This window comes from Solanum stenotomum, chromosome 9 (assembly GCF_019186545.1).
Source record: "Solanum stenotomum isolate F172 chromosome 9, ASM1918654v1, whole genome shotgun sequence".
Lineage (NCBI taxonomy): Eukaryota > Viridiplantae > Streptophyta > Magnoliopsida > Solanales > Solanaceae > Solanum > Solanum stenotomum.
Window position 1 is genome coordinate 19,126,359 of NC_064290.1, and position 20,571 is coordinate 19,146,929.

General features: G+C 36.8%; 1 protein-coding gene across 1 annotated transcript; it reads left to right on the plus strand.

Moving 5' to 3' along the window:
• Positions 1-18,542: 18,542 nt before the first annotated feature.
• Positions 18,543-19,887, plus strand: LOC125875972 (probable carboxylesterase 120). Its single transcript, XM_049557055.1, has one exon. It carries the CDS (start codon positions 18,707-18,709, stop codon positions 19,703-19,705), a length of 999 nt encoding a protein of 332 aa, XP_049413012.1. The 5' UTR covers positions 18,543-18,706; the 3' UTR covers positions 19,706-19,887.
• Positions 19,888-20,571: the final 684 nt, after the last annotated feature.

A 20,571-nucleotide genomic window follows, 5' to 3' on the forward strand; every position in this document is an offset into this window, starting at 1 on the left:
TTCACCAAGTGTGAAACCACGGATGTGGACTACGGTCCGTAGATCAATCTACAGACCATTCTGTACATCCGTGGTTTCCATCTACAACCAATATTGTTGGTCCTCTGAACCATGGAAGGGTTCCACGGGTCGTAGATCAGTCTTCGGACCGTAGGTCCTCTCCTTGGATGACCACTGTAGCCACTGTCTGAAAAAAAATTGGGTTTTTGTTACTGTTCGTTTTTTGTTCTAAAATTTTTTTTAGTGTGTTTATAATTAGTTTTGGCACTAATATCGCTTCCATAGGTACGATGGCACCGAAGAAGCTAGTCACCTAGTCAAAACAGGGCAAGTCAAAATCTGTGGCTCCTAACTTCAGGTTAATCGATGAGGACATGGACTTAGAAAAAGATACAGCATACGTTGCTCCTAACATAAGGAATTCTCCCACTGCACCCCGAGCCACCAGAGGCACCCCTCAGAAGGTGGTTCCCGATGTAGTCACTGTCTTCCAGTCTGATGAGGAGCACATTGATCGGGTCACCAACTGGGGCTGCTTCCAATTCAGATACTGGGTCTATGTCTGGCTTCGAGTCTGCCCATGCTTCAGGCTCTGAGTCTAGCCATGCTTCAGGGTCCGAGTGTGCCCACGCTTCGGAGTCCAATGCCAACTCAACCACAGGGTCCGTCCAAAATGAATAGGCAGCCTCATTTGATGAGGCTACTAGCTTAGAGTTAGTACCCGTACCAAGGAATGAGGACCCTACTCCAGTGGTCGGCGAGCTAAACAGATGGTGTGTTGAGAGCCAATGGCAAATCTATCGGGATGCCAAGATGATAAATGACAAAAAGAAGATGGCCCGACTTATTATAGAGGAGGGCAGAGTCCTCATAGGGAGCTTGCACACTATCCCCAACATCCACCGACTTTTTAACCTTCACAAGTGTGAATGGATTGCTCAAGACCCAGGGACTATAGTGAGGAGATAGTACGGGAGTTCTACGCATCCTATGCCACCACTCTCCGCGGTTCGATCTCCAAGCAGTCATAGCCCAGGAGCCTCTCACGTCCACTACGGTCTGAGGTTGTCTGGTGGACATATCACATGCCACGATCAGCCTCTTTCTCTATGGTCCTACCACAGGTCACTTTTGGTCACTAAACACAGCGGAGTTTGATTACAGATGGGACTTCGTGCTGAGCGGCTCTTTTTAGAGGAATGCTAAGCAGCGAGAGGTTGTTATACTATGGTTGGCTAAGTACATTACTGCAGATGGCGAGCGTGCGAAGTGGGTTGCCATACCACGGTTGGGTATCCGAAAGGCCACATTGAATTTTGTGGCCTAGTTCTTCTACTTGTTGGTGCGTAACAAGGTGTCACCTACAAAAGCCGACAACCAACTCACATGGGACAGAGCAGTCATGGTTGCAGCATTAGTAGCAGGACTGGAGATTGACTTTCCCCGCATGTTGCTGGCAGAGATTCACGGAAGGCATTCAAGACCTCCACTACTTACCCCTTTCCATGGTTGATTTTCCAATTGTGCAGGGACTCTGGAGTGCCAATCTGGCATTGTGATAGGTTGATTCACCCTATAGGGACTTTGGATATAGACCTCATTCGAGATGAGACAAATGTGGCGGCACCTCGCAGAGAGCCCCAGGTTGAGGTACCTCCCTTGGGCGCAGATCCTGCAGACACGATGGGGCAGGCACAGGGCGGTGACCCTATTATACCAGATCACACTGATACTGTCCCAGCCTCCTTTTCCCAGGCCGCTAATAGGGCTCCTAGCTCATCCTGGTCCACACCACCATTAGGAGTTGTTGTTGTCTCGCTGGCCAGAGTACAGAAATTAGAGGCTCAGTTAGCCACACTGTTGCATCACATCCAACCTTGGATGCAAAAATTGATAGCCGAGTCCAAGGCCAGAATGGAGCGAAGGATGGAGGGAATGATGGACCGAAAGATCCAGGTCGTTAATAAGCATCTCGATGGTTTTGAATTGAGAGTCCTCGAGCGATAAGCCCCGACCATAGATCTATCCTCTTTTCAGTTCGAGTTAGCCAGCCTCTAGGCCAACGTTGATGCCATTCTTTCCACCCCTACAGTTGAGCCTCAGGCTGCACTTACTACGTTGGCTGATGATACGGTGCTGGATGCTTTATTCAATGGGACCATCGAGGAGGGGCCTGAGCCTACACATACTAAAGGTAAGAGGCACCGTTCTAGTCGCACTGAGGAGGAAAAAGCCCAAAAGAGATAGCGTAGGCAGGAGAAGGAGGCTAGGAAGGCTTCAATTTTAGATGAGGAGTTGCGCCAACTGAGGTTGCGTGAGAATATTACATGGGCATCGAGTTCTGCCCAGTTGTCGAATGCCCGCCTGTTGTGAGGGACATTATAAGCACCACTGATGGTGCGGTTAGAGTGACCGAGAGCACTACTAAGGGTGCTATAATGGTTGATGTGGGCACTACTGAGGATGACCCAATTATTGTTCCAGCCAGATCCAGGAAACCAAACCCACCCGTTTGTTGATGAGTCTTCGGCGCTATGTGCCACAGGTTTGCTTCACCCAATCCATTTTCTTTTACTATTTTGTATGCATTGGGGACAATCACATCTATTTTTGTTGGGGGTGGGGTAAATGGATTGTGAATGATAGGGTGAAGTCTGAGTAACCCAACTCATAAATCCTCTTTTGGGGTTTTCTTGCCTGTGTTCTTTTTCTCCAAGAGACTGTTTAATTTTTGTTGAACCAGCATGTGTTAGGATCATATGTGTAAAAGCATGAAAAAGAATAAAGCATGATGGCTTATGAAAAAAACAAAAAACAAAATGATACCCGTCCAAATTTTGTGAGGTGTGCTAGAATGTGTAGGCTAAAGATAAGTTGAATATGTTGGCTCTGAGTATGACATGATAATAAACCAACTTGATGGCATGACTTAAGCTAAAACTTGAACTAAGTAATCTGATAATCTGATAATGAAACTATGTGCCAAGAGTGTGTGAGAATAGTTGATTGTTTAAATAGTTTTTGTGCAAAACTAGAACTTGCCCGGTTAGTCCTGCTAAGACAATTCACTCTAGAGGCTAGGAAGTGATCATAGGCCCTTGTTCTGATAAGTCCACCAATTGCCTAAAGAAGGGATCCAACCAAATGAAAAAAAATGCTCCCTTTGATCCAAATGCTTTGAGCCTAAAATTAGATCATTTCTTTCTAAACCTCGAACTCACCTTCCCATAATCGACTATGTTGGCCCAGTCCCTCCTTGGACAAGTGCACCTCAACTTAGGCCAAAAGCCTAAGTTGAGATGGCTAATGTAAAAAAAAAGCAACTTCAATCTTGGCCCTGACCCGACATCGGGTATTGTGCCCCTCAACCAATGGAAAATCCATAAGTTGAGGGTGGCTATAAAAGAGGAAACCAAAAGAAACATGGGTATGAAAAGAGTTTTGATGTTGAAAAAGAGAGGAAAGGATGTGACTTGTTGAAAGCTAAAGAAAAGAATAAAATGCAAGAAAAAGAAAAATAATATATAAAGAGCTACAAAGTCTAAAGTCACATCCATGATTGAAGAAAATCAAGGGAAAGAAGGTAAAATAGTAGGATGGCAAAAATAGGGCAAAAAGAGGTAGGAAGCCTAGTGTAATGTCAAGGAGGGCAGAAAGTCACTAAGAAGAACCCAAATGTACCACACCTAACCCTGAGCCTACATTACAAGCCAAGAAAGTCCTATAGTGATCCTAGAGTCCAGTTTGAAGAGTCTAAGCAGTGAAAATAAGGGCAAGCCTATGGTACTGAGCACTAACTGTACTTGAAGTAATTTCTGAGTGTGAGTGTTGAATGAATCCTTGTACTCAAATTCATAGTCATTCAGTGAAAGAAAAGGGATTTCATTTGAAGTAAGGGCACTAGTTACATTGTCGAAAAGTTGATACTTTGGTGATAGTGAAACAGTGCATGTTGTGTGTTGGTTGGTCGATCGTTGTCATGGTTTGATCTGCATGAATTAGCCTTTCGAGTCTAGGAGAACAAATTTTACACCCAGAAAGTAAGTGGGATAAAGAACCATGTGATTTCTTGTGCTTGAAATGCTTGCTTCTATACAAGTGTCGTTTAGAGTCTTAGTGCGTCGTCTGAGGATAAACAACAAATTTAAGTCGAGGGTGTTGATATACCGTGAGTTTACGGTATTTCTAATACATTTCACTTACAAGTTGTGTGTATCTAGGGCCTTTTTGTATTGGTTTTTATGTATTTTAATAATATTTTGCAGGAAAGATGTTCAGGCGCGGAAGTAAAGAGATAGCTGAAAGAAATGCAGAAAAGGGCATCTACGGAGGTGATCTACGGACCATAGGTCCATTGACGCTCCGTAGATGGTGGCCGTAAATCAGCAGGCAAGGCATAGAAGGTAAATCAGGGAAATCTGACCAAGTGTGGAACCACGGTGACCATTGACGGTCCGTAGATTGATCTACGAACCTTACTGTTGATCCGTAGATTGATATTATGAGGGTTCCAGTACCTGATATTTGAAGATTATAAGTGTGAAGCTACGAAGAGGAATTGATGGACCGTAGATCGATCTATGATCCATACTGCAACTCCGTCGTTTGCTTCAGAGAAGCTGAAAATATTTTCTAAGTCCTGGCTGATGAAAGGGACTCACGGACCGTAGATCCATTGACGGTCCGTGAGTCAGTCTCGTGGAATGAAGACGCATGCCTGAACAAACTTTCCTTATTTTGTTTCCCTTTTAATTTAACACTTTTTTTCTATAAATAGGGCTTGTAAACCTCGTTTTTGAGGGTTGGTTTTTATTACTTTTATTCTAGTTCTTGACTTGGGAGATTAACTTGCAACTTGGGCAATTATTAATTTCCTAAGATCTTTTTGAAGATTTTGGAGTTGCAATTTAAGTTGAATTTCTAAGTTTATTATTCTTCTTACGTAAGTTCATAATTCAATCATCTAAAAAAATGAATTGTGTTCATATGATTATGGGTAACTAAAACTCCAAAACTAGGGTTGTGGGAACCATGAGCGATTAACAAAGTATGAATAGTAAATAAGCAATTCTTGAATAGTGTGGTGCATGCATTGATAATTCTTTCATTTAGAAGACTTTTTAGCGGTTGCAAACGTTAGAACTCGCCTTGTTGCTACTTGTCGGACCAAGGAGGTAATCAACAAGAAAAAAATTATCAACATAGATTTAGTGTGATATTATCTAATAGGCTAGTGTCGATTCGTGCGAAGTAAAAACTAAGCCAAACATCAAAGTGATGTCTAATATGAGGTAAAGGTAAGGGTTAGTAAATTATACACACGTAGCCGGACCAAGGTGTGAGGTGAAATTCTCTAGATGTCAGACCAATGATTTAGAGATACCTAACTTTTCACTTTGCATGTAGTACACTAGGAAAGGATTGTTATTACTAGGATTACTGGGTTATGAGCTTATGGGGAACACATATACCCTAGTTAATTCTCTCATCTTGATAAGAACCTAAATTGACTTTTGATTACTGATTACTTATTGAGTTCTTACAATTTGTTTCACAAACGCCCCCCCCCCCCCCTTTAATTACTTGTTTCTGGAAGTAATTTGACTAATTGAATATAATTGTTGGTTAAAGTAAAGTATAAATAATTTTCCTCGTGGGATCGACCCCAACCTACAAGTTAGGTTCTTTACATGATAACGATCACTTATACTTCTTTAGGGAGGTGTAATTTGAGCTTATCAATAGCCAGCCAAACCCAAGAAACTCCTAGTATTAGTTGGAGATGTGGGTCTAGGCCAATTCTGCACTGCCTCAATTTTATGAGTATCAACTTTAATTCCCTCTCCAGACACAATATGGCCTAAGAAGGCCATAGACTCAAGCCAAAACTCACACTTAGAGAACTTGGCATACAACTCTCTATCTTTCAAAGTCTGAAGAACTATTCTGAGATGACTGGCATGACCTTCTTCGTTCCTTGAATAAATTAGTATGTCATCAATGAAGACGATAACAAACATATCTAAATATGGTTTGAATACCCTATTCATAAGGTCCATGAATGCTACAGGCGCATTGGTCAAACCAAAGGACATGACCAAAAACTCATAATGACCATAGCGGGTTCTGAAAGCTGTCCTTGGAATGTCACATTCCCTTACTCTTAACTGATGGTAGCCAGATCTGAGATCTATCTTAGAAAAAATAGGTGGCACCCTGAAGTTGATCGAATAAATCATCAAACCTTGCAAAAAGATACTTGTTCTTAATGGTAACCTTGTTCAATTAACGGTAATCTATACACATCCTAAGGGAACCATCTTTCTTTCTCACAAATAAGACCGGAGCACCCCAACGTGAGACACTTGGTCGAATAAGTCCCTTATCAAGGAGATCTTAAACTGCTCTTTAAACTCTTTCAACTCTGTTGGTGCCATTCTATATGGCGGAATAGATATAGGACGAGTATCTGGAAGAAGGTTTATATCGAAGTCTATCTCTCTCAGGAGGGACTCCGGGAAGATCATCTGGAAAGACTTTTGGAAAATTTTTTTACTACTGAAACTGACTGAATAGGAGGTATCTCAACACTAGAGTCATTAACTTGAACTAAGTGATATATACAACCCTTAGAAACGAACTTCCTTGCCTTAAGCTACGAAATGAAATGACCCTTAGGCACTGTTGAACTGCTTTTACACTCTAAGACTAGCACATTTGAAAATTAAAACTTGACAACTCGAGTTCTACAATCAACTGAGGCATAACAGGCATGAAGCCAGTCCATACCAAGAATGACATCAAAATCTACCATGTCTAACCCAATTAAATCAGCCAAGGTACTCTTATGATTGATGGAAATGAGACAATCACTATAGACTCTCTCTGCTAGAATAGACTCACCAACAGGTGTAGAAATACTGAATGTTTCGCTAAGTTACTCAGGAATAATATCAAAATTCATAGCAACATAAGGAGTTACAAAAGACAAACTCGCTCCTAGACCTAGCAAAGCATAAACAGTAAAGTCAAAGACTTGGATCATACCAGTGACAACATCTGGCAAATCCTCTTGCTCTTGGCGACTGTTGATAGCATACAAGCAGTTTGTTCCTCCGCCAGTACCGGAAGTAGCCCCTCTAGGTGTAGCCCTATTTGGTGGAGCAACTGGTGAAGATTGGGCTCTATTGCCCCTACTACCATTACCTTGCCTATTCTTTGGGCACTCTTTCATGAAGTGACCCTCTTGTCCACACTTGAAACAACCTGTCTGGCCATCACGACACTTACCTGGGTGGGTTCTACCATACCTAGCACTTGCCTATTAACTCTTGAAACCACTCCGTTGGGACTCGACCCCAATCCTTGGTTGGGTTATTATACTATTGCACGATCATAGACACTTGCATCGAAAGTTGTGTCGTTGATTATGCAAATATCAAAATGGCGTCGCTGCCCGGGAGTGGTGTTATTTGAGGATTCTTAGATTAATAGAAATTATGTTCTTCTTAATTGTAGTTTACTTACTTAACTCTTAGTTTTATCTAGCTTGTTTGTGTGTTGAGACAGGATAATGAGTATACATGATGGAGATGGTGAACCAATGGATCACCTCTTAGTAGAAATGATGAGGTTCAGGGATCGCATCCTGACCTTCAAGCAACTAGATTGAGAACTTTTCATGAGTCGTGGCTGAGGTTTAAAACACTATTGATACAATCCCCAACGCATGAGATCCTCGATCTAGTAGCCAGGATTCCCTCTTTACCTACCTCTCTACCTTTTTTTTATTTTACCCTTTTGGATTCTGTGGTTAATTGCATTTGAGGACAAATTGCTTTTAGTTGTGGTGGGGTGAGGCCCAAACCTTTTGTGTTGATAGTCATGTTATATGTATATACTTGGGTTGTTCTGCTTTAAAATTATGTTTTATCTGCTTTATGTGGATGTTTGAGCTAATGGCTCCTTTTATTTTAAATTACAACATGATTTTGACCCATCCAAAAAAAATTATATTTTTCACACATTTTTGCCACCTCTCGTGTGTTGAATGTGGCTGTTCTTTTATAAAATTTAAGTCTCGGTTATGATCAAAACCGATGACTTGAATAGTGCTCTCAATCGAACGAACAAGAATGCGCGGCTACGACGAGGCCAAATGAAGTTACATAGACAATATGTGAACTATTTGCATCTCATTGTGATTAGCTATTTATCGAATCGAGTCTCCTGTGATGACCGTTTCACACTAGTAAAAGTATGGAGTCTTGTTTGACTTTAGTGTCGATGCCTTGTGTGATGAGCTTACTAATCCATGCATGATAGATCCTAGAATTTACCCCGTTGGTTCGGTCAACTAAGTGATGCTATCTTTTGATATGATCTTAGGCAACTTCTAAGAGTGTGAGTCAATTTGACATATACCTTTTTTGTGACCTACATTATGAGCGTGTAATTCTCTTTTGAACACCCCTTGAGCCTTACCTTTCTTTGAAAGAAACTTGATGAAACCATAACCTTTCTTAATCCGCTACATATAATCCTCTTGAATTGTGGTTAGTTGAATAGCCAACTTAGGCCCAAAGCCTAAGTTGGGGGTGTGGTGAAAAGAAAAGGAGAAGTCAAGAAATGCAAGGAAATTCTCTTCTCACCCATGGATTTAAGAAAAATGGAACCCCTCCATATTAAAAAAAATGAGAAAAAGAAGAAGAATGAAAAAGAAAGTTGTGAAATAAAGGTACAAAAGAAATGAGGTTCTCAAACAGTTCATGGAAAGTGAATAATAGGATGACTTATGAGCACTAAAGAGAATGATGAAGGATAAGGACAAGAAGTGTTGTGAGCACCACATTTCATGAGGATGAAAGTCACTGAGCCTAAATGACCATACCTTTGCACTCAACCCCATTACAAGCCTTGGAAAGACCTTTTAGATCTTAAGTGAGCTGAAACAAATGTTGATCGGAAAATAAGGGCAAACCTATGGGTGTAAGCATGCATTGTGTTCTTCCTTGTGAGAGTGAGCGTTGCATTTGATTCTAAAGCTTTTAACTATGAATCATTGTGTGAATATGGAATCATCCTTTCTGTGAGGGCGTTTGAACACTATAGTTGAGCTTGAACTTTCATTTGAAGCAAGTATTGTGAGCATAAGATTCTTTGATATTGGCGAGTCACAATTTGAATCTTTAAGTGCACATTTGATCTTTGCATAAGTAAATTGAATCTTGTTGTGTGCATTCATGATTGAGTCTTGTGTAGCATCGTTTGAGACACTCTGTTTGAACGACTTAACTTGAGTTTGCTTGAGGACAAGCAAAAGTTTAAGTTGGGGGTGTTGATGAGTCCACAAATTGGACTCATTTAGGGATATATTTTAATAGAAATTGTGTCCTCAAATGCTTATTTTATCTCAATATCTGATGAAAACCCTTAAGTTTCAGGTATTTGAAGATTGAAGGAGAGCATGGACACTACTTCGCAAAAAGGAATGAAAAGGCTGAAAAGCACAAAGAAAATGAAGTCCTGAGGATCGTCGAGTTCACTTGGCGAGTCGCCGAAGGGTCTCACTTCACCTTCTGTTTCAGTGTGCTGATCCCTGAAGGATTAGATCAAGTCGGCAGAAAAGGGGAGCAGTCGGCTCATCGCCGAGATGTTCCACGAGGCAGTACTATGTCGTCCAATGACCAAGAACATAACTATACTGAAGGATGCTACAAGACGGCGATGAACTACGTCAAGGGGTGAATCACCGAGTTAATCGGCAATTCTGACTAATGTCGCCAAATAGTCCACTGCAACACAGATTTTTTTAAAACTATAAATACTCGTAAAGAGTTTTAGCTTAGATCAGACTTTTAGTATCATTAGATTTTTAGTGTGAAACAATTAATATAATTTTAGTACTTTTTTATTTTTGCTCTGAGTTTGAGAGGGTTTTGAAATTTGAAGAATAAGATGGTTTCATCTCCAAGGATTTGGACTTGGGTCTCTTGGATTCTTCATTCTTGGCTTGTAACAAGTTTTGAAACTTGAAGAAGAAGATGGTTTCATCTCCATGGATTTGGACTTGGGTCTCTTGGATTCTTCATTCTTGGCTTGTAACAAGACTTAAATATTCATACCCATTTGAATGCAAGTTCATTTAGGTATAAATTTATATCTCTTAATGTGTGGCTAAAAACCCCAATTCTTGGGGTGTGATTTAACGAATATGGGTTAAGATTGTTGTTGGGTCTTGCTTGCTGATAGATTAGATGTAGTTTAATGGTGATTTCATCTAGTAGTTGTGGTTGAATTTAACAAATTTGTAGTTGCAAATACAAGTTAATTTATGTATTTTCGGCTTTCGAGAGAGAGAGGTCGCTAAACCAAGACTACTAGATTGATGGCCAAAAAAGTGGGTCGACATTAGGTTCAGCTCGAGAGAGTGAACCCTAGTCCCATATCCTAACACTCAAATCGAGAAAGTGAGTGGGGTAAGGCGTAGGCTGGTCTTCATGCAATAAGTGGGTGTACGAGAGGAACCCATTAGAAACGGGGTAAGTTGCTCGAGAGAGAAATTATTCCCACATATAGCTTAGCCTAGTCCCTATTACTCTATAAATTCCCTATCGAAAGCATGCACCCAGTAATTTAAATTAACCCGTATTCCGGTCACATCCCAAGAATCCCCTCTCATTACCTAGAAACCTTTGTTTATTTTGTTGTTTTTACTTACTAGTGACAAAACCACCCCCATTGTTAATTGACACTCTTGTGTCCCCCCTTTAATTTGCAATTTTTTAATAGTTACTGTTTTTAGCTATGACTAGTCAGAACTGAATTTTATTTTTCTATTAATTCTCGAAACCACTCCCTTGGGACTCGACCCCAACCCTTGGTTGGGTTATTATACTATTGCACGATCGTAGACACTTGCATCGGAAGTTATGTTGTTGATTACGCAAACATCAAAATGGCACCGCTGCCGGGGAGTGGTGTTATTTGAGGATTCTTAGATTAATAGAAATTTTGTTCTTCTTAATTGTAGTTTACTTACTTAACTCTTAGTTTTGTCTAGCTTGTTTGTGTGTTGAGACAGGATAATGAGATATATGATGGAGATGGTGAACCAATGGAGCACCTCTCAGTAGAAGAGATGAGGTTCAGGGATCGCATCCTGGCCTTCAAGCATCTAGATAGAGAACTTTTTCATAAGTCGTGGATGAGGTTTAAAACAATATTGACACAATGCCCAACACATTAGATCCTCGATCTAGTTCTACTAGAATGCTTCTATAGGAGTCTAAATCCCGGCAGTTACCTTCTTGTGCCACACTACCCTGAGACTGTGTAGGTCTAGCTCTGAAGTTCTGCGAATTCTGGCCATTATACTCGCCTTTGTTTCTGGGTGCAGGTGCACTAGCAGATGATGGGGCAGGTCCCTTCTGTTTCTGTTGGAAGGAAGACCGGTTCACACTAGTCTTTTGCTGCCTAAACTCGTTCCCTGATGTCTTAGCCCTCTTATTCTTAAACTTTTCTCTATCTTTCAGCTTATCCTCCTCAACTTGTTGCACGTGGATCATTAGCCTTGCTATGTCCATATCCCCTGCCTTCCTTACTTGACTGACGAGACAACCCAACAACAAATAAACTAATCCTGATCCTCATGTTAGCAACCATCTCCGGGGAATAGCGAGAAAGTTGTGCGAACTTCAGACTGTACTCATGAACACTCATAGACTCTAGATTAAGGGTGAGAAACTCTCTTATCTTTGCCTCTCGCAACTCACGGGGAAAGAAATGTCCCATGAGAGCACTCTCAAACATAGCCCAACTTACTATTGGTGCATCCTCAGCCCTATTCTTTTTCCATTGGTCGAACCAGACTCTGGCGACACCCTTCATTTGGTATGCAGCTAGTTCCACCCTCTCAGCATCTACAACATGCATAATCTCAAAAAAATTATGAAGCTCTTCAACAAAGTTCTATGGATCCTCTGTGACACTTGAACCTGTGAAGCTTGGTGGGTTCATCCTTAAAAACTCACAGATCCTTGAGGTATCAGCCACTTCCTGTCGATTATCTCTCTGTCCATCTTGATGGGTCACAACTTGACTTAACATCAGGATAGCTTCATTGAATCTTAAATCGATTTTAATCGATTCTTTTTCTCAAATTCACTTTAGAATCAGATACCCAAGGTATATACACAAAATCTAACTCATACAACTGAAGAAATCAACACTTTAATACCATTAACTTCTTAATCTCAACTCATATTCAAGAACGAAATCAATTCAAGAACAACTATCAAGAACATCAAATTCTCAATCTTTTTAGCACAAAAATATGCTGAATTAAACATACTTGGCGCGTGGGTGAACTAACCCAATGCTAAGTGATCTCACATACCTTGTAGGGATCACCCCCGACGAAATCCACAAGCTAATCTCGACGAATCTTGAACGTTCTTCTCCTTTCTCCTCTTTTCTCCTTTCTCCAAGCCCTAGCGTGAAATTCACTTTTCTAAAACTGACTAAAATCTAACTTTACCCCAATTAAACTCCTAACAACGAATTAATTAAGTTGGGTAAGGAAAAGACCAAACTACCCTTCCAAAATCCGGATTGGACTTTCCTTATTCGAACAACCCAACTTCCGAAGCGCATAACTTACTCATATGAACTTGGAATCGCGCAAACTTGGCAGCGTTGGAAAGATCATTCCAAGAGATTTACAACCATATCTGGAAGTACACCTAACTCATCCTGAGCTAGGAGTTATGGCCATTTGAAGTTGACCAAAACTCAACTTTTCTTAACTTGAACAAATTTCCAAAGTTTCATTCTTTCCAAAAATGACTATTTCCAATTATTAGCCTCTTCCTAGTTACTTCAAATTGCGAGATGTTACAGCCAGTCACACTATTAGTACGATACCTCCATCTTTCGCCCTTATGCATTTTTGTCGGTTCCATTTTTAATCTTTAATTAGGAAAGCATTCTTAAACAAAGTTTGAAAGTCTTAACATACCTTGGATGTTGAACACGCGTCACAAATCCTCAAGATTTTGTCTTTTCGTTTCATAAAGCTCCCGAAAGTTCTCTATCTATCAAATATGCGCAATTCATAAGTAAACAAGGCTATAGACACCCATATTACTATATGTATAGCCTAGACCTAAAACTCACCCAAATCAATAATTAAATTCATAAATATTGGTGCCAACTAGTATGTCAAGTCTCATATTCCTAATTTTAAGCCTAGGGTTAAGTCTCAATTCCTCCAAATATCATAAATTTAATTATCTTCATATAATACAATACGCCTAATATTTAATTACATATCTCAATATATCAAAATTGGGTCTTAATATGATAATCAATTAAATTTAAAATCGACCCACTAATTTATGAAACCAATAAGGTGCACTGCAAACACGATCCAATTGCAATTTATTCTATATCATATCTATTTTTTGTTTTAAAAAAACAAATTATAGATCAATGTCACTTATTGCGGGATGATCCAATAATGGGTATTAGATGTCCCCGCACCCCATAGGTCGATACAATAACAATAAAGAAATTTCCATTTTGTAGAAAGAATTTGAATTGATGCAATTTGCTTCTCACTTTGTTATCAGTAAACAATAATGTAATAATAATAACAACAAATCAATTACATTCACTTGTCAATTACTTCTCCTTTTTTTTTGGCAGAATGTTACCTGAGCTTCTATCTATAATATAAATAATAACATCCCCCCTCTATGAGATTATTATCACATATAATGACCATAATTATCCCCTACTATCCACTAGTTATTGTCGATTATAACCAATAAAGCAATACTATCCACAATTTATAAAATCAACACTGTAACAATTTGAAAACCAATCCTTTACCCAGCAACATATAATAATATTGATGATTATCTATCATAGAATAACTACATAAATTTGTGTGGTATATGTATATAACTATTACCTGAAACTTAAGCACGATGCTTTTCTCTCGGTTCGTCTACACAGGTAAGTTCTGCCTCCTCCTCTTCTTTTTTCTTCTCAAAAATAATCATTTATTAAAAGTGACAAACCCCACTAACTTATTGTCTATGAGCGAAGTGGCAAAGGGTATTAAATAAAGGGGAACTTTTGCAAATAACCACTATAATAAACTTAATTATGCTTCATAGCTATAGTTTGCATATTTACGGGCTGTAGCTACAATTTAAGTTGTCTCGTTTGTATAATTTGCCTTTGTATAATTTGCATGTTTGTATAATTCGCGTGTACATTTGTATAATTCAGTTAATTTTATATAAATTCGAAATAACGAATTTATATAATTACAAACATCTGAAGTGTAAACAGTTATATACAAATTACATTACACAAAAGTTATACGAATTCCGAATTATACAAACGTGCGAATTACACAAAACTAAAAAGTTGAACCGTGTAATTATAGCTAAAAGTAGGTTGTGAATTGTAATTAAGGAAAACTATAGCTATGTTAACTAATTAACTAGTATATGTTTGCTTATACGTGTAATTGCACATTTGTATAATTTGAAATTTGTATAATATAATTTGTATAACTTTTGTATAATTCGGAATCTGTATAATATAATTTGAATAATTGTTTACACTTTTGATGTTTGTAATTGTATAAATTCGATATTTCAAGTTTATACAAAAATAACTTAATTATACATATGTACCCGTGAATTATACAAACCTGCGAATTATACAAATCCGCGAATTATACAAACGAGGCAACTTAAACTGTAGCTACAACCTGTAAATATGCAAATTATAGCATAATTAAGTTTATTATAGTGGCTATTTGCAAAAGATTCATATATATATATATGAAAGTCATAACATCTATAGCTCGAGTCTCAACTATAAAGCATTTTTCAAGTCTTCTTAGTTTAAGTCATATTGCTTTCCTTGGTTTGACAATATCTTTTTGTGTGTCATATTCTATCACAATGATAATATTTGAGAGGCTTGATACTATAATTATTAGAAGACTCTTCATTCTTTCTGGGAGAGCTTAACCCATATGAGGATTGAAAGTGTGACATATCTCTTGTTTTTGTTACAAGAGAATTTTCCCCCCTTTTTTGGCAAATACACCATCCAACTATTTGGATAGTAATCCCTAATGATAAAAAATTTCAAATTCCTCCAAGGATGGTTGTTAAACACATTCGTAAATCAACATCATAAATAGAATATATTCTGATTGTGAACCACGAACGACAATTCTCCTCCTTTGTGTTTAGTGATAACCTCATTCGAATTCTATTAAAATACATCAGAACATAACTTCTTAATCTTCAAAAAAAAAAAACGATAACAAAAAGATTACTTTGAATGGTGTTAGCTAATTCATTCTTCAAAACTTGTAGGCGAGCTTCATCTTCTTGTAAACAATATCGAGGGTCCTCCATATTTTATAAGATGATTTAGACCTTATAATATAATAAAATTAATTGAAAAAGTCTGACCTCTCCAAGATGAACTCTGTTTTTGCATTAATCGGCTTTCACTTCTTGTATGCACTACTATTTTTTGGTCCATAGTCAGGAGTATTTGTGTTATTCTCATTAACACCATTCCACAAATCTTTTCTCACAAGGTATAATTTCATACATATTTTTCATACTTTGTAATTGAAATGTCTCAACAATTTGATTTTCAATTCATTAACACGATCTCTTAAATCCATCCAGATAAATCAATTGAATCTACAATTTAATCTTAAACTAAAATCTAGAAACAAATCTGATCACATGATATGTCAATTGTGTTTTATGTTAGAAAAAAAATACATATATTTTAACTTTTATTTGCTTCAGATTTTATATATTTTGATTATTTTTGAGTAAGTATTATAATATTATATGTTCATTACGTGTGTTTTGTTGTGTAGGACGTATTTCCGAGCTAACAAACATGTTTTGAGATGTAATTGATATTTTGAAACTTTGCAATTTGAGTAAAAGTCCAAGTAAATGATCTAGATCGAGTTTGACATTAAAGAACATAGTACTCACATAAAAAGTAGAAGAAAAATACCGACGTGTTTGAATTGAAAATTATTGAATGAGTTGTTGTGATGAGCAAATTAACGAGCTTAGAGGGACAAATAATTATTATACATAATTGAAAAAGGAAATTTGCAGCAGAGTAGTAAGAATTGAATCAACTGAAATTATTGTCATGCGTGATGTGACTGAGAGGGCTACGTCGTGCCAGGTTAAATCGATTTTTGATTTTTTTATACCAACTTATTTTAGATTCAATTATTTAATTTGATACTTTTTTATACCTATAAATAGTTCATAAACGAGTTTTAAAAGACAATTTTTTAAACCTAAGAAGGAATTCAACCAAAGAAAAGAGCGAGGAACCATCGTGAAATAAAGTGAAAGATTCTACAAGAGTTTTTCTTTTTCTCTTCCTATTTTTCATTGTTAGTTATGAATTTTTGTATTGTGTTTTCACATACTTTATGAGAAGATAATTTTCTATCTAGAGTTCTGATGGAATCTTTTATTGGATAAATTTGTGTTTCGTTTTTATTTATTAAGCCGTTCGATTTTTTTTGTTTGTTCAACTATGTGTTTATTCCAGTTGATTGAATGGATAATTGTCTATTTATTATGTATCACTTAAGAAAGAATATGTATTTAGGTTGTTATTCAACAACGCCACTCCTATACATACGAGAGTTAAATATTATGAATTTAAAAGAGGACTTAGAGATAAAGAAGCTTTGACATGGTCAATTGGTCATAATGAGAGATAATAATTTGCTAGCTAGAGTAATTCAAGAGAATATGTGTAGTAAATAATTGTAAGTAAAATCTGAAGAGATATCTTCAAAATTATTCCAATGAATAAAATATCAACCGTCAATAATTTCTCAACCTATCTGTCGTTGATTTACTTTTAATTTTCATTAAGTTTATTAAATAGAACTTAAATGCAATTCTACAACTCTTTTAAAATCAAAAGTGGAAATTCTCCCCAAAGAAATCAAAAAAAAATCTTGTTTGTCTTTGTGTCTCACTACTATAATACTATTGTTGATGTGTCGTCGTCAAAGGCTGATGAAAGCTTAAAGCCTAAATAATTTCTATCTAGACTGAACTCTTTTCTCTTTTCTTTTGTTGCTCTGTCTATTCATTTTATATTAAATTAAATATATTCATTACAACTAAATATTATTTATTCTGATTTAAAAATTAATAATACTCATTAGTAGTTTTGGTTTCAAAATTTCTAGAGCATCCATTAATCGAGAAAAAAGTCAAATATTATATAGTTTGATTTTAAATTTTTTTGATGCACTCATTTTTTTTTAAAAAAAAAATATTACTCCCTCTGTCCCATTTTATGTGGCAACATTTGATCGGGTACGGAGTTTAAAAAATAAATGAAGACTTTGAAATGTTTATCAAATTGCCCTTTAAAAAGTAGATTCTTTTTTCTCTCTCCTCATAAATGTATTGGAGTATTATTTTAAGATTAAGTGGGACCAACAAGGATAAAAAAGGAATTGTACCTTTATAAATTTACCATATAAGGAAATGTGACATTCTCTTTAAAACTGACCAAAATGGAAATGGTGCCACATAAAATGGGACAGAGAGAGTAATAAATATTAAACACCTTTCATGAAATTTCAAACTCTATCATTATAGTACATAATTGGTTTAGTTTTTCTTTCAAGTAAATTGGAGAAGGGAGGAAAATAAGGGCAACATTGTCATGAGAATGTTTTCATTCATGGATGAAGATGCTGATGCAGTCGATTATGTCATGAATTTTGCAAGTTTCAAACATGGCAGCTCAGCTACTATTCATTTTCATGCTCCACAATTCTATTTTGACTGCTTCTAAATAATAGCTGTCATCTCAAGTTGATTGCACCAATATGGATACTTTATAGTACTCTCTATGATCCATTGAATGTAAACACACAATAATAGAATTTGCATGCAAAAGGTTTAACTATTTGGTAGACTTTAGAATATTCAATAATGAAAGAATAAAAATAGAACGAGAAATTAAAAAAATAAATGCAAGAATAATAATGCGGGTTCATGATAATAGTCGAGATATAAATAAGTCAACAAAATAGGTAGTCATGTAAGAAATGATGCTACAATTAACTAAACATTCTTCAATTTCACAATTATTATAACGACATCCACATTAAATAAAGTTAACACTTATTATTATATTTTCTATCCAAATGTTTTTCTTCAAATATATATATATATACCCAAACAATTGTTTTAGTAGCCTTATGATCAAAACAGCCCTGACATTTTCCATTATTACCTTTTTTATTATTTCTAAATTATTTTTTCTAGAAAATGTGAAGCAATTAAGGACCGCATTAACATAGAGAGTAAATATGGATAAAAAGTCTCTACAGTATTCTTAAATTTTGAAAAATACACCATATTTTAATCTATAAAAAAAGTCTAAACAATTCATTTTTTGAGGAAATATTTAATTAAATTGGTCAAGCTGTCATCTTTGAAACTGATGATATATTTATATATCAAAGAGTTGACTCATCTTAACGAATACCAAAGAGTTGACTTGCCATCCATGTATACACATTACTCTTTATTTTAAAGAATTGTTCATACATTCACAATCTTCTATCTCTAAACACTGTATTACAAGCATGTCTGATCAAAATCTTGAAACTATGTCAATTGATCCTAATGTTGATCCCTATGGCTATTTGGGCATGGTTCGTAATTCTGATGGTTCCATCACACGTCTACAAAAACCTCTTGTTCCGATAGACACATCTAATGATCTTTCCCATCTAGTCGTGACCAAAGATATTACTATTAACTCCTCAAAGAACACATGGGCACGTATTATACTCCCTCGTGAACTTCTCTATTCCACCACCAGTACTCCTAAACTTCCTCTCGTGATCTATTTTCACGGAGGAGGATTCATAGTAGCAACTGTAGATTCGCCTAGCTTTCAAGGATTATACGCGTCAATTGCTAGTGAAATTCCAGCAGTTGTTGTATCAATTGAGTATCGTCAAGCCCCCGAGCATAGACTTCCAGCAGCATACGACGATTGCATGGAAGCATTGCATTGGATCAAGAACAAACCCGACGAGCTATTATCCAACCACGCTGATTTCTCCAAATGCTTCCTAATGGGCACGAGTGCCGGAGGCAACGTGGTGTACCACGTGGGCCTACGCGCCGCAGAGAGTTGGGACAACCTCAAGCCTTTGGAAATCAAGGGGTTGATATTGAATCAACCTTTCTTTGGTGGGAATGAGAGGACACAATCAGAAGTAAGATTGTCTAATGACAAGGTGTTACCCCCAATTATAAGTGATATCATGTGGGACCTAGGATTGCCTAAAGGTGTTGATCGCGATCATGAGTATTCAAATCCAATGGTGGGGATTGAATCAAACCCGAACCTATTGGATCAAGTAAAATTATTAGGATGGAAAATGTTGGTGACTGGTTGTGATGGTGATCCTTTAATTGACCGCCAAGTTGACCTAGTAAAGGTGTTGAAAGAATTGGGCGTTCAAGTAGAGGGTAGTTTCACTCAAGGATTTTATCACGGATCAGAGATTATTGATCCTTTGAAAGCTAAAGAATTTTCCTTACTTGTAAAGGAACTTATACGTCACTTTTAAGGGGAATTGCTTTGTATAATTGTAATAGTATTAGTATTGCCCCTCCCCAAAAATGTGATAGCGGATAAGCAGATCTGCGGTGATTATGTAATGATGCATATTAATTATAAATATAATATCTTGTTTACCCAAAAATAAAGAAACTTCACTACTATCGTTGAATAATACGACAAAGTTACGATGTTTGGCTGATTTTGTTGCAAAAGTGTACGATTTCGTATGCTTCTACATTTTATTCGAACTAATTAATTTCATACCTAAATAAAGTTAGTTAAGTGAATGGACACATACGAAGGTGCATGAACATGATTTCAAAAGTATAGTAGTGCTTGAGTTTTAGTTTGCAACACTATTTACATAGACAAAATAATTATGTGCAATTTAGCATACAACATGCTTTAGGAAATACAACTCAAATTTGCACTCAATGGTGTAGCCATATATAGCTCACAGTGGCTAGTAGGACACTATTCGTCAAAATTTCTAATTTCGTCATTGTTTGCACTGCAATGTAAAAATTCCCGAATCTTATGCAACACACGATCTGTTAAATTTTATTAATTGGTTGAGCTGAAAACTTCAAAATAAGGTAGTTGATTAAAATATTGACTCAATTCTTCTTTGCATCTTTTGTTAAGACGTTATACACTTCTTCCTTCAAATATATGAGGAAACATTTATTTTTGAAAGCAAAGTTATTTCACTAGAAACCCTCAATATTTATATTATCTATTTTCCCTTTTTTCTTCTGAAATTCAACGTATTGTGTTCATGATAAATTTAATGAAGGTTGAACATTATTTTAATAAATTATGGCTGAGAAAATAGCCAAATGCCCCGCTAACCTATTAGTCAATTCTCAACTA